Source organism: Propithecus coquereli, unplaced genomic scaffold (assembly GCF_000956105.1).
Source record: "Propithecus coquereli isolate 6110/MARCELLA unplaced genomic scaffold, Pcoq_1.0 Scaffold26, whole genome shotgun sequence".
NCBI lineage: Eukaryota > Metazoa > Chordata > Mammalia > Primates > Indriidae > Propithecus > Propithecus coquereli.
The window spans coordinates 4,553,419-4,566,545 of record NW_012148174.1 but is presented as its reverse complement, the minus strand read 5'-3'; the positions used below and the strand labels follow the sequence as shown (position 1 = coordinate 4,566,545).

Sequence of the window (13,127 nt, the reverse complement as noted above, 5' to 3'; positions counted from 1 at the left end):
CTGGGGGTAGGGCTGTTAAAACCAGCTGCTCAGGAAATCCATTTAGGGTCAGTGCACTGGTTGTTAATGACACCAACCAACAGGAAGAAAGGTGGAGAGTGCAAGAGGAGGATTTGCATTTAGGAGTAAAATCAATACTCGTATTTGATTGGTGTGGTGCTTTTTAGATAATTGTGCAAAGAAATTCCAATGTGTAGTCTCAAAGTGCCAATTTTCAATGGTTTAAAATACTTAAGGAAGTAGGTTATGTGAGAAGAATACTATGTAGACCAAATCCTGGCTGAACAATCTTTATGTTTATTTAAAATAAACAAAAACCAACTAACAATTACAGAATTTACTTGCCATTTATCTCGTTTTACCACGTTTCTCAGACATCGGTCTTACTGAAACAATTTTGTGATTTTTCTAAGCTTTTGGTTTTTACTATTTCCTGGAAGCTTGATTTTTTTTTTCTTTTACAAACACAAAGAAAGTTTGTATAATGCTGCAACAGGAGAAAACTCTACCTATGCACTAATTGTTTCATGAGCACATTACTTAACCAATTCTATGCCTCAGTTTCCTTAGCTCTACTAGCTTGTCAAATTTCTGTAAAAATACAGCAAGTTAATATTAATATATTTTCAGAAAATAAGTGCAACTTCTAGTTATTAACATGAAATGATTTTTATGTTATCTATTCTCTCAATTATCTAAATAAATATTATTTAACTCTTTGCTGACCAAATGTATAACTGAATAAAAGAATGAATTAACTGTAAAATTAGAATCAAAAAGGAGTGTAGGAATTTTCTTGTTTACAATTTGCAGCATTCACTGTAATGAGAATGATGCTGCTGTCTTAGTGGAATGACTTGCAAATATTTATAGTTTTTGCTTTAATAATAAAAATAACAAAAATTATAGAAAATCCTAAGTCCTAGAAAAACCGAAGGGAAATTAAAAATCTCACAGTGTCCCAATGCAACGATATCAGTTATATTTTAATATTTTCAATATGTGTTGTACACCTATATGTACATAATAAAAATATTTACCTTTTATTTCTAAGTAATTTCAAACACAGGAAAGTTGCAATAATAGTAAAAAGAATGAGAACAAGATTATAATCATACTTATTTCATGTGATTTTAGTGAGAATTAAGTTGCTAGTATATGCAAAGTATTAAGAACTTTAAAAACAAACTCCAGTTTCTAAGATTATTTCAGTAACACTACAATAAAATCAAAATTGCCTCCTTATAGTTCTTTTTTGATCTAGAGTCAGCAATTATATTGTCTTTCCAATTTAGGTTTACCTAAGCTTTACATTGATAGCTATCAACATGAGGATGAATTTAGTTGATCTCTGCTAAAATGAATGGGGTAAATTATTTGATATTTGGAAAATATTTACTGGTGGAAGAAAATATAGTCACATTATGGTTGTATAGAATATGCTAATACAATTTTAGTAAAAAGGGAACAGTCTATTTGTTAATCTTACAATTTTTATACTGAAGTTTTCCTGGTGGGGGCCAGACAGGGGGTTGCAGATGCAGTGTGCCAGGAGTACTCAAAGCCATGAGATAAACATGGCAAGCCTTCCCGGAATCCACATATCATGAGAAGATGAAGGGTTGTGGGTAAATGAGATTTTATATCAAATTAACGTGGAGATATATACATGGGATTAAAATACAAATTTTATATGAATTTTAAAGAAGCATATAACTTCAAAAACATTTAGAGGCTATTTGAGTCATGTTTATAGAAATCTAATAATATATAAATTCACTCTCCTCGACCATTAGGAGTACTTCAGTCATCAGTTAGTTTACTTATTTAACAATTGTTTATCTGGGGCCAGCTATCTGCCAGACACTGTACTATGTGCTTGATTCCAAAGTGAGCAAGATCAATGTGGCCCCTGCCCTCATGGGACTTCCAATCAAGAAGTGGGATGAGTTTTTAAAAATTAAGCTAATGTAATTCTCCTAACAAATTTATGAGGTACATTCTATTAGTTATTTTATTCATGCTGTGAATAAGACATTTTCTCAACAAGAGCTATATATACAAGGAGCAGAGTTCTCAGATACAAAACAATATGGCAGGAATAGTCTAATTTAGAGGAGACCCTCTGAGGATTGTGAGGTATGGATTGGAGGGAAGCAAGGACTGATGCAAGGAGACCAATAAGGGGCAGTCCCTGGAGTGATGAATGAGGTAGAAATAGACTCTCAGTGTATTTCTAGACAAATCTGAAAATATACACTGGAGGTAAAAACAGTCCTTCTTCATGGATTGGATATGGGGAAGGGACGAGAGGAGGAAAATAAAGAAGACTTCTGTACTTGATTGAACAAATAGGTATTTAAGGGAAAGATTGGAGGAGGGCAATTTAAGGTTAAAGAGACAAATCAAACAGTTTGTGTTCAGTTTGCGGCAAATTAATTTTCAGATATTTCTAAGACATCCAATTAGAGGTATTTAGTAGGCAGTTGTATATATAAGACAGGACTTTGGGGAAAGAGATCTTAGCTAGAGATAAAATCTTGGCATCTTGAGTAACACAGCATTAAGTTAATAAATGTTCCTTAGATTATTTAAGCTTTTGTCCTTTTGCTCATACAGTGCTCTTTTCTAACATATTTAAAGCTCTGGAAATAAAACATTTAGCAATAACCAATATTATTTCATGCAACAAACATGTAGGGAATACAGAGCTAAATCCTTCAGGATTTTGGCCCTTAAAGAGTACAACAACTTTGAGGATAGAAAAAAAAAAATGCAATAAATGGCAATATATGATAAGTATATATGGTACAAATAAACTGCTGCAGAGATAGAATTCAATTTCATAAATGTCAGCCTAAATAGTGATTGAGTAGGGGAAGTAAAAAAAGAAAAGATAAATAGTAGACAAAGAGGAAAAGAGCAGCAACAAAGGAAAGAAGTCCAGGGACACAAACACTAGCGAACATACATTTTTCAGAGGCAGGAGATGTTGGGAATCATGCATAGTTAGTGGTGCTACATCAGATGTCAGGCTAGTGGAGGACAATTGTAAAGTAAGAAACACTGTGCTGGCCAGGCTTACAGGAAGGAAAAGTAGGCCCATGGGCTGGGCAATGAAGTTTATTCTTATCACGATTGTATGCCCTATGTGAGTTTGTAATTCCTGTAGACTACTTAATGGATCTAATCAATTTTACAGGTTTCAAGAAATAGCATCAACCTGTGAGCCAAAGAAATATCTTAATGTTTTTAGGTCATTAATTTTACACATAGCACATTCTCACTACAAGGCTACTTTGAGAGTCACTGTTTCACTGTTGAGTTTCTTGCACAAATAAAGATGATACACTCAATAATCTCTTCCACTCCTTAGCTAACACCATCCAGGTACTGATGCTCACCTGAGTTGCCATATAGATTTATAAGATGAATCTTGTTAAAAAAACAAACATAAATCATACTTTGAATCTTATTGCTAAGAAGTGGCCAATGGTGGGAAGTAGCAGTAACCCTAGAAGAGCAGGTTCTTGGTTCTGCTTCTTTTATCTTGTGGAAGTGATGTGCAAAAGCCTCTTCGACCCGAAGCACAGCGGCCACAAGCAGCAGGAGACCATATCATTTATCTCTAAGTTGGGAAAATTTTGACAGTAAAAGGGCATGCTAAATGATATTATATTGATGGATGTCAAAATAGTGCTATTGAAATTTGTTTTAAGTAAACTTATTCTTAAAAACTGAAATAAAAATATAATTAAACATTTAAAATTTATTTATACTGATTACCTAAATATCAGAAAAAATCAGTAGAATAATTACTCTTGATACATTTCATGTATTTTAATCAGCTGAAACTTCTTAGTTCTATTTGTCTGTAATATGGTTTCACTGGTATTTTTCCAAAGTCAGTCTTTCAATGTAGTTTTATTATTTTTAACTTTTTGTGAAATTTCTGGGAATCTTCAAAATTGCATGTTATGGTAAATTTGAAATATTGACACATTCAATATAGATCATAATATTTTTATTTGAAAAATACTCTCTAAAGGGGATTAGGTATCTGGTAAGAACAAATTTTGCTAAATTGAAAATATTCTCAATTCTAATTTATTTTTGTGTTGTAATTTAAAAATATTTCAGCCCAAGTTTTTCCACAGACACTAACTTTTCCCCCTTCTTGTAGAGTTCCTTCATTGAAGAAATAATTTCATAAGAAAAAATATATCAAATAGATTGCCTAGATTTATGTTCTTTTGAATGGTTTGTCAAATTTTGATGCTGAAAAATTATACGTCTTTACAGTCAGATTTCAATCCTTTACAGAATATGAATATTCTAAAATTAAAAACTCCATCAAGTCCTACACAGGATACAAGTACATCCTAGAATTCTATCAAAAGATTATTCTCACAAATAAAGATATTCTAAGGCATAGTTATGGAATTTCAAAACTAAATCTTGCCCTCTCTTTGACAACTCATCATTTCATTTGATTTATGCAGTTACTTTCTTGCTTTAGTTCCTTCCATTACATTCTAGTGCGATCCTAGTTGCAAGTTTTGTTTATAACAATAGCTATTTTCCCTAAATGTTTCAAGAGCTGAAGTATTGGGGTGCTCCATTTATTAAATACTATGATTAAACATTTCTATGTGATTTTGCAAGAAAAGCATCCAAAATTTAGAAGATTGTTTGTAAAAAGTTGTTCTTCAATCAGAATTATGAGGGTTGCCAAGAAAATGCCAATTACCATGCTGAAGTGTCTTTATTTTTTTGATTCAACATCAGCTTTGTCTCCAAAATTTTGCAATAAATTTATTCTAATTGTGTATATATTTGTAAATATTTGTAAATCTTGGCACCTACACCTCTATTTTGATTTGTAGAATATTGCAATTTATTTGGACACAACATGAGTTATATTTGTATCACAACCAAGTCAAAGGCCATTTCTACTCCATAAATTTGTTAGTGTGATAAGAACATTGGTTCTAGTATAATTTTACTCTGCAAAAGTTTTGTATTTGTATTATCATTGGAAAAATAAGTAATCTATCTTCAGTGTCAACATTTTGAATTAAGCGAAGTGTCTCAGGAATAGAAAAACACTGCATGTACACTCTAATAATTGGGAACTAACTAATTGATAGGTACACATGGGCACAAAGAGATGTAAACGTCATTGGAAATCAAGAAGGCAGGAGGAGGAGGAGGGGAAGGGTAAAAGCCTACCTACCAGGTGCAATGATGGGCACACTAATAGCCCTGACTTAAATATGATAAAAAGTATCCATGTATCAAAAACATTTGTACCCCCTTAATATTTTGAATAAAAAACACAAAAAAGTATATAATTATAGATTTATGCCACAGAATAAATCAGTGTAGCAAGAATGTCCCTCTACATTTTATAGCAGTTCTGACCAGTCTCTATGCCCCTCATATATTTCAAATCAAGTCAAATTATAATTTTCCAAGTTTCAACTTATCCTATCAAATGGCAGCCTCACAGCTTTGTGGATTTTGCAGGACTAGTTTGCTGAAGGGCTATAATAAAGGACCAGTTCGTGTTCTAGTGTTTGGAAGAGCAGCTGCCTCTGCTGTCGTCTTTGAGCACTTCGCTCTGAGCCCTACTTGTTGTCCCTGCTTCAACTCTGTTGTCCGTCAAGTTCAAAGTGGTTTTGATTGAAAACTCTATAACTATGCTTAGTCATCTAGGTTAGTTGGATACATAAACGAAATGGCTTCTCTTGATGCTGAGCTTGGAGTCAAGCCACCTTTATGCACAATTGGATCCGGCCTTTCGCTTAGAGAAGCATCCAGGTGAACTCCATAGCATATCGCTGTCTTTGGTCATGAGTTACTGCCTGTCAAACATAGTATTCCCCAGTAAGTACACTTTGAGATGGTAATTTCATGCAGGAGATTTATTAGAGAGTGTTTAAGGGGTCAGCGCCTATGGAAAAAGCGGGAAGAACATAGAGGCAGAAATTCAGCTGCAATGCAGTCACAATGGAAGGCTCTGCTGAGCTCATTGAGAGTTCTGGAGATGGAACGAGGCTTGCCATCTGTTCTGAGTTGGCATGAACTGGCCAGGCTTCTATAATCCCACGTTCATCAGTCACTGAATGAGGCTGCCTATGCAGAGGGTGTAACCGTGGGTTAGGCAGCTCTTTTCAGCTGAGATCATCCTCAAAGAGGACTAACGGCTAAGGGGCTGTCTGCCAGCAGCAGTCCCAGGATCTGGGGCAATAAACCCTTTATTCCTTATGGGGAATCTTTGTGCATCACAGCACCTACAACACTGCCCTTTGACGCACTAATGGAGTTATTCTATTATTGGCTTCTTGTCACCAACTTGCTGAGAACCAATTTGTAGAAAACTGGAAGATAAAAGTGCCTAGGGTCCACAGAAGTCATAATGTATCCTTGAAACCTGGGTAAACCTACTTCTAGACTTTCCGTTATATGATATAATGAATATCTTTATTACTTCTTATTAATCAGAATTCCATCACTTATAATCAAAGCGTCCCTACCAAATGTAACCAAACCGATACAACCAAACCATTCAATGACAAAATAATTAATCAAAATGTCAACTGTTAATTTTTGATTGGGCGGTTAAGGAAGGCCTCTTTGCAGAGATGGTATTTGGGCTGAAACCTGAAAAAAAAAATGGGGTCAGCCAAGTGAGGAGGCAAGAAGAGCATTCCCGGCAGAAAGAGGAGCAATTACAAAAGCCCTGAGGCAGAAGCGAATCTGGCCGGTTCAAGGTTCAACAACATGGTTCTCTCGGTTTCCGGCCCCAGCCTTTGGAAAGGTCAAGCGAGATTGTGGGATTATGGAAACAGCAATGAAGGGTACAGTGTATATCCCAGGACAGAATGTGGCTTGCCGGGCTATGGCTTAAGATGTTTAAGATGCTCCAATGATGTTTTTGTTGTTGCTTGAGCGATAAAGTTCTTCTCATAATGCCTAGGGATTTTTTTCCCCACAAATGTATTAATACGATCAAGAACATTTCAATGTGAAATGAAAGGGAATAAGAAAAAATACCAAGTAAATGATTATGATTTAGGAAGAAGAACATTTTGTGTAAGAGGTTGTCTGTGATTGTAAAAAGAAAAAAATTACTAATAAATATGTTGAGAACGAGACTTGCCTGTGTATGAGTGTGTATAAATGCATGCAAGGAGGTAAACACAGCTCTGTAGCATCATCAGAAATGATAGGAGCATAACAATAGAAGTGGAGGTGTGTTAGTACTATATGTCAAGAAGTTGCTAGAAAGTCTTCAATAAAATGGCTAGAAAGTTGCTGGCAAATCTTCATAAAGATTTATCTCTGTTTTTTTATCTGCATAAAGATAAAAGAAAGAAAAAATTGCTGGGAAAAAAGTAAGATTTTTTTCTCCCAAGACACTAAGGGGAAAAAAAGATGATTCACGAGTAATGGAAAAGTTTCAGACATAATTTGTGACTGTACAGCATCAGCAATGCCAATTTGCAGATGTATTTGCTAAACTGCTGCCAGTAATCGCTGAGGGATTACAGAAAATTGGAAAGATTGTAGTGTCAGCCAGGGTCCATGGCAGGAGACAGGCAGAGATTTAAACAGGCTGAGATTCAATATGGTAAATGGGTGCCTGCAAAATCACTGGAAGGGCTGGAGGAGTGGGCTCTAGTCTGAGTCTTCTGGAATGACTCCCAGACACTAGAGAGCTGAATCACCAGGGAGCTCCCGCTGCTGAAAGTATCCTAAAACCACCAGGTTTCCAGAACATACAATCAAAGCTGTGATTAGGGAATCATAGCCCTGGAACTGTGCACTTGTTGCTTCTGCCATTGCCATACCATCGTGCTGCCAACTGGAGACTGGAGGCTGGAGTCCACTGCTGCCTCTGCTGGCACTCCTCTTCTCACCCAGGAATCTGGAGAATGACATGAATCATTGCTTCAGCAGAAAGCCTCATATGGCCATGAGACCTTGCTTTTCAAACAAGAAATGCCAGGAGATGACGACCATCCTCACTTCTGCCTTACAAATCTCTCAGAGGTACACCCACAGGACCTTATTGGAATCCAGAGTGCCAAGCTGCAAAAGCTCTGGGAGTTGTACACTTAACTCTGAAGTCCCTCTAATATAGGAAGGAATGACATAATGGAGTCAAATGGAAGTTCAGTGAGCCAAACCACAGTATTCTACATAACTGCAGACAGGCAAAAGTTCTTATTTTCCTTACAGGGAAGAAAGGGGTTATAAGAGACACCTTTGAACTTAACATTATTCCTTGTATTGGTTAGAAAAAATACCCTGTGAACCATTAAGATGGTATGCAATGATCACTGAGAATAGGGGATTCATTAAAAACAAATTGTATCAGATAGCTTATTAAAGTGGTAAGTCAGAGAACTGTATGGCTATAACATATCTAGATTTTTAACAAAGCTTTTGCCTTTTTTCACTATCTTTTATGATATCATGAGACAAACTTGAAAAATGTGGTCAAGATGGTGGTACAGTTGAAGGGATTTATAATTAGTAGAAAGACTAAAAGCTATTGATTAGTATGTAGATGTCCAATTGTTGCATATGCTGTGGGAATTCATACTTTATTCTGCCCTACATTATATAATGAATCTGGAAAGAACATTGAATTTAAAAATAGCAATAGCCACCATTTACTGAGTGCTCACTCTAGGTGAGGCACTATAGATACATTATTAACTCTTTTACTCCTTACGGCAATCTTGTCAGGTTGTTAGTATCTCCATTTTAAATATGAGGAAACAGATGATAGAAAATGTAAATAACTTGCCCATAGCTACCTATCTAGTAAGCAGCAGAGCTGAGATTCATACCTAAAATTGCTTTAAGGAGGAGGTACTAGAGGGAGGGAGAATGTCACAACATTTCTAGGAGAAACTGGCTAGTCATTTGCCTACCAAGAACCCCCAGAGGGTGACATTTTCTCAGTTATTCCACAGGAGGAAGGGGGATGTCGCACTATCTTCCATGATCTGGTCAGTATCTCAGGGACTCAAACTCACATAGACCAGCCTCACTAACATCTCACATATAAAATCATAGGCTGATTTATTAAATCATGAGAAATGTTACAGGCTAACCAAATATGAGCAATATTCCTACATACATGTTCTGAAAGAGAGCCTGATTAGTAAAATGTTGCCTGCAGAGGATAGATTCAGCCCAAGGAGACTCTGATCAGATTGCTAACTGGCTACAGTCTCTGACAATCACGATATGGATATACGCGTTTGTCTGGATACCTGCGTATTTGGACCTACTTGGGAGGTATTAGGCTATTAAGTATGAAATGTCCGATTTCCTTAAGTACTAAGTTAGACAACTGATATCTCTGATATTTTGCTTTGAACACTTCTTGTTTTATTTTTATTGTGAAGGTACAGCCTCATTCTTTCAAGAGCACAGTTTGGCTTGCGATTATCTTTCAAATTTTTTTTAGAGTAATTTTTGTGAAACCATGGATAAGTAAAAAATTCATGTTATTTTCAAATACGAGTTTTGTCGTGGAACCAATGCTGCACAGACAGCTCAAAATATCAACAAAGTGTTTGGGAAGGATGTGGCTAATGAACTCACAGTACATTGATGGTTTGAGAAGTTCTGTTCTGGTGATTTTAATCTTGAAAATGAGCCATGTGGGTGACCTGAGACCAATGTGGATAATGATGAGCTGAAAGCTGTAGTGGAAGCAAACCCATCTCAGCCTGTGCATAACTTAGCAGCAAGGTTTGATGTTACTATTCCAACAATATTGGACCATTTGAAACAAATGGGCAAGTTAAAGAAGCTGGACAGATGGGTACTGCATGAATTAAATAAGCACCAGAAGAGAGATCGTCTCAAAGTTTGCCTTTCTTTGCTGTCATGACATAAAGGTGAATCATTTCTACACTGTATTGTTATGTGTGATGAAAAATGGATGCTTTTTGACAATCACAAGCATTTTGCACAATGATTGGATAAAGATGAAGTACCAAAACACAGTCCAAAACTGAATATTCATCAAAAAAGCAAATGTGGTCTGTTTGGTGGTCCAGCACTGGTATTATCCACTACAGCTTCATGAAACCTGGTCAGTCAATTACAGCAGATGTCTCCTGCAACCAGTTGGATGATATGATGAGGATCCTTGTGATTAAGCAGCAGAGATTGATCAATAGAGACAGGCCAATCCTCTTGCAAGACAACACTCAACTACATGTTACACAAATAACGCTGCTCAAACTATAGAAGCTGGACTTGGAAACTCAAAATCACAGAGATGGGGAACAAAGATTTTGTGAGTGCATTGTTAGGTATAATGGCAAAAGACACCTCTCTGACTTTCTCATGTGACCTTCAGACCCATGTATTCTGAGTATAAGAGAATTAGTACCATATGTTTAGATTGCTTTTTCAAAGCATGGTAAATTATCATTCTCAAACAATTTGGAAGGCTTCGAATGTTAGAAGCACTTATTTTTGTCTTTGTATTTAAATGCAGTTATTTATGTTTCTGAAATTCCCTCTGATTGCGTTTTGTATTTTGAGCTTTGTTATTGTTAATGAGTGCACTTCGATCATCAACCACCTGCGCTTTCATAGCAATTAACGTCACATCTTAAAAACTGGTTCTTATGAATGGGAAAAGAATAAAAGTCGATTTAAAATAACCAAAGAACAATGGAATTTTGTAGCTAGAGAAAACCTAAATATCATATATTAATAGATTTGAAACTCAAGCCCAAAGAGAGTAAATGACTTGCCACAGTCACATGGCCAGTGGGAAACTTGAGCACTTTCCTTTCTTCTGTTTTCCTCCCACTCGCTGATGCAATTATGTGCCATATTTTTGGCAAGATCTCCTATTCTTCCTCTGCCTCCTTCTAGCCCTTTTCCTCTTTCTTCTTCTAGTAAGTGGAATTTTTTTTTGCAAGTCATTCATATCTTTACTTACAGTCTGATTGGCGTGTGACCTGAGGAGACAGAATATTAGTAGGATTCCAAAATAGTATTTTCTTTACCCATATCCTTAGGTAGGTAGGCAGCAGTTCTAAGGGATCCTTTGTTTCTAATTCTGGGTTGCTCTTGGATCTCTACAGTGCTGCGTATGATGCTGTCCTTGACAGAAATGTGGCCATTAAGAAGCTCAGCAGACCCTTTCAGAACCAAACACACGCCAAGAGAGCATACCGGGAGCTGGTCCTCATGAAGTGCGTGAACCATAAAAACGTGAGTTTTGTTATTTTTAAACCTTGGCAGTGGGAGGTTGTGTGATTGGAGAAAGAAAATATGTGTCCCAATTGAGTAGGAAAGGCTTTCTTTACTTTGCAATTTCTGCCTCTTAAGATTGTTTATCCTGCTTATATGCTAAATTTGATTTCATTGTCCTCATGGTAGCTTTCTGCTTAAAAATCATCTAAAAACCATATGATGTGGAAGAGATGAACTTTATAGATATTTCCCTGTTAGGAAACCAAATTAATCATAGAGCATGTTTTTTAAAAAAGAAACAAAACCAAAAACCAAACCAACCCCCCCCACAAAACAATATGCTATATTTCTTTATAATTTAAATTTAATTACTAACAGGTGAAGGTCTTTATTCATCATGTTATCTCCTTTTTGTTTTAGCTATAGTCTGGTGCTGGCCTCCCACTGTTCTGTGTACACATTGTGTATTGGCATCTCGTTGTGTATCGGGTTGGGCGAAGATGCCATTACATGTTCGCAAAGCACTTAGAACAGGATCATCAAGAGCTTTTCCTACTTGGAACTCAGCTGGGTAGACCATTATAGGACTTTCTCCACTTCAGAGTCTAAGCTCTTTCAATCACAGGCAAAGGCCTCTAGAATTCTTTTTTATTTTTTTCAAAATAAACTTAATTTATTTATTCAACACTTATAAACAATAAAAACTCCTTTACTATTAGAAATTCCCCAATTCTTCAAAATTAAAAGCTGCAATGGTTTTTAAGACTACTTGGAATCAATTTTTTCAGATTATATACTGTCTGTAAAACTCAGTATTAATGTATTCATATTTCTTTCATATCTAACCTAATAGGCATCCAAAAATTTTAACCATATCCTCCCTAGCAATCTTACCTTTCCTAGTCAGCCTTAATATTCAAGTTTCAATTTTTGGCCCAATCTATTAAAACTTTGTCAGCATTTTTCCTTTTCTCAACCAAACACATTTTTACTCTACTCATGCCTCTAAGTAACTAGGCAGCTACTTTCAAAAGCCCTGGCAAACCACCACCAGAGCCGTGGGATAAATGCCGATGATTCAGATAACTGCAGAAAATGGGATTTACCTTCCTGTGACTTTGTCAAAACCAGGGAAAGAAACATATATATCCTGTACTATTGATGTTATTTGTATGCTTGATTTGTATAGCACATAAATTTCTCTTTTCCACTAGTTTTCCATAAATATTAAAATACCAGGGAGTACTGATTTTTTTCTAAGTTTTGAAAATGATTATGAGATTTTTACTCTATTTAATAGAAAAATAAAACCAAGCTGCCAAATTTATGAGTTAGGCAATAAAAAAGTTTTTTTCAATAAAACATAGAAATATTTTAATTTACAAATTACAATGAATCAATATGAAGTAAAAATCCACAACTACACGTTCATAAAAATTCCACACATCGTCCTCAGACTAATCAGTTTCTGTACAAAGATTTACAGATGTCCAAGTATGTAGTTTTTCTTCAGCATGCTGCAGAGTTTAGAGGTTCTGCTCGAATATTCCCCAAAGGAAGCGCAGAATCTGTCTCCATCAATTTCTCCAATGAACTGCAACATTTTCACCACTTAAATGTACAATCCTAGTACCACTTGCTCTACTCCCTGTGAAGAGCTGAATACTCGTTCATGGCTTTCATCCAAAATCAAATTAATGGTCTGGTCAAAACCTTTCAGTGTTCCCACAATCATTTCCCCATCAGAAGTAATAACAGCAACAGTTAGGTTGATGTAGTTCTCCAGGGCGGACATCATGCTGTTCTGCCCAGCAATTCCTAGAATTCTTTCTATACCCCAGTTCTTCTTAGTAAGGATAAATGGAGAGAATTCATTATTTTAA

At 35.9% G+C, this 13,127-nt stretch overlaps 1 protein-coding gene and 1 pseudogene across 6 annotated transcripts in view; one reads left to right on the top strand and one right to left on the bottom strand.

Annotated features, from left to right (window-relative positions):
• Positions 1-13,127, top strand: part of MAPK10 (mitogen-activated protein kinase 10) — a 213,978-nt gene that overhangs the window by 135,454 nt on the left and 65,397 nt on the right. For 5 of the 6 annotated variants that reach the window (XM_012647222.1, XM_012647217.1, XM_012647219.1 and 2 more), the window contains one exon: positions 11,133-11,262. In XM_012647222.1, the coding sequence (XP_012502676.1) occupies positions 11,133-11,262 (130 nt within the window). Of the gene's footprint in view, positions 1-10,942; positions 11,263-13,127 lie in introns of those variants that run through there. The other variant, XM_012647223.1, reaches the window with a different exon arrangement.
• Positions 12,754-13,042, bottom strand: LOC105812637 (annotated as a pseudogene).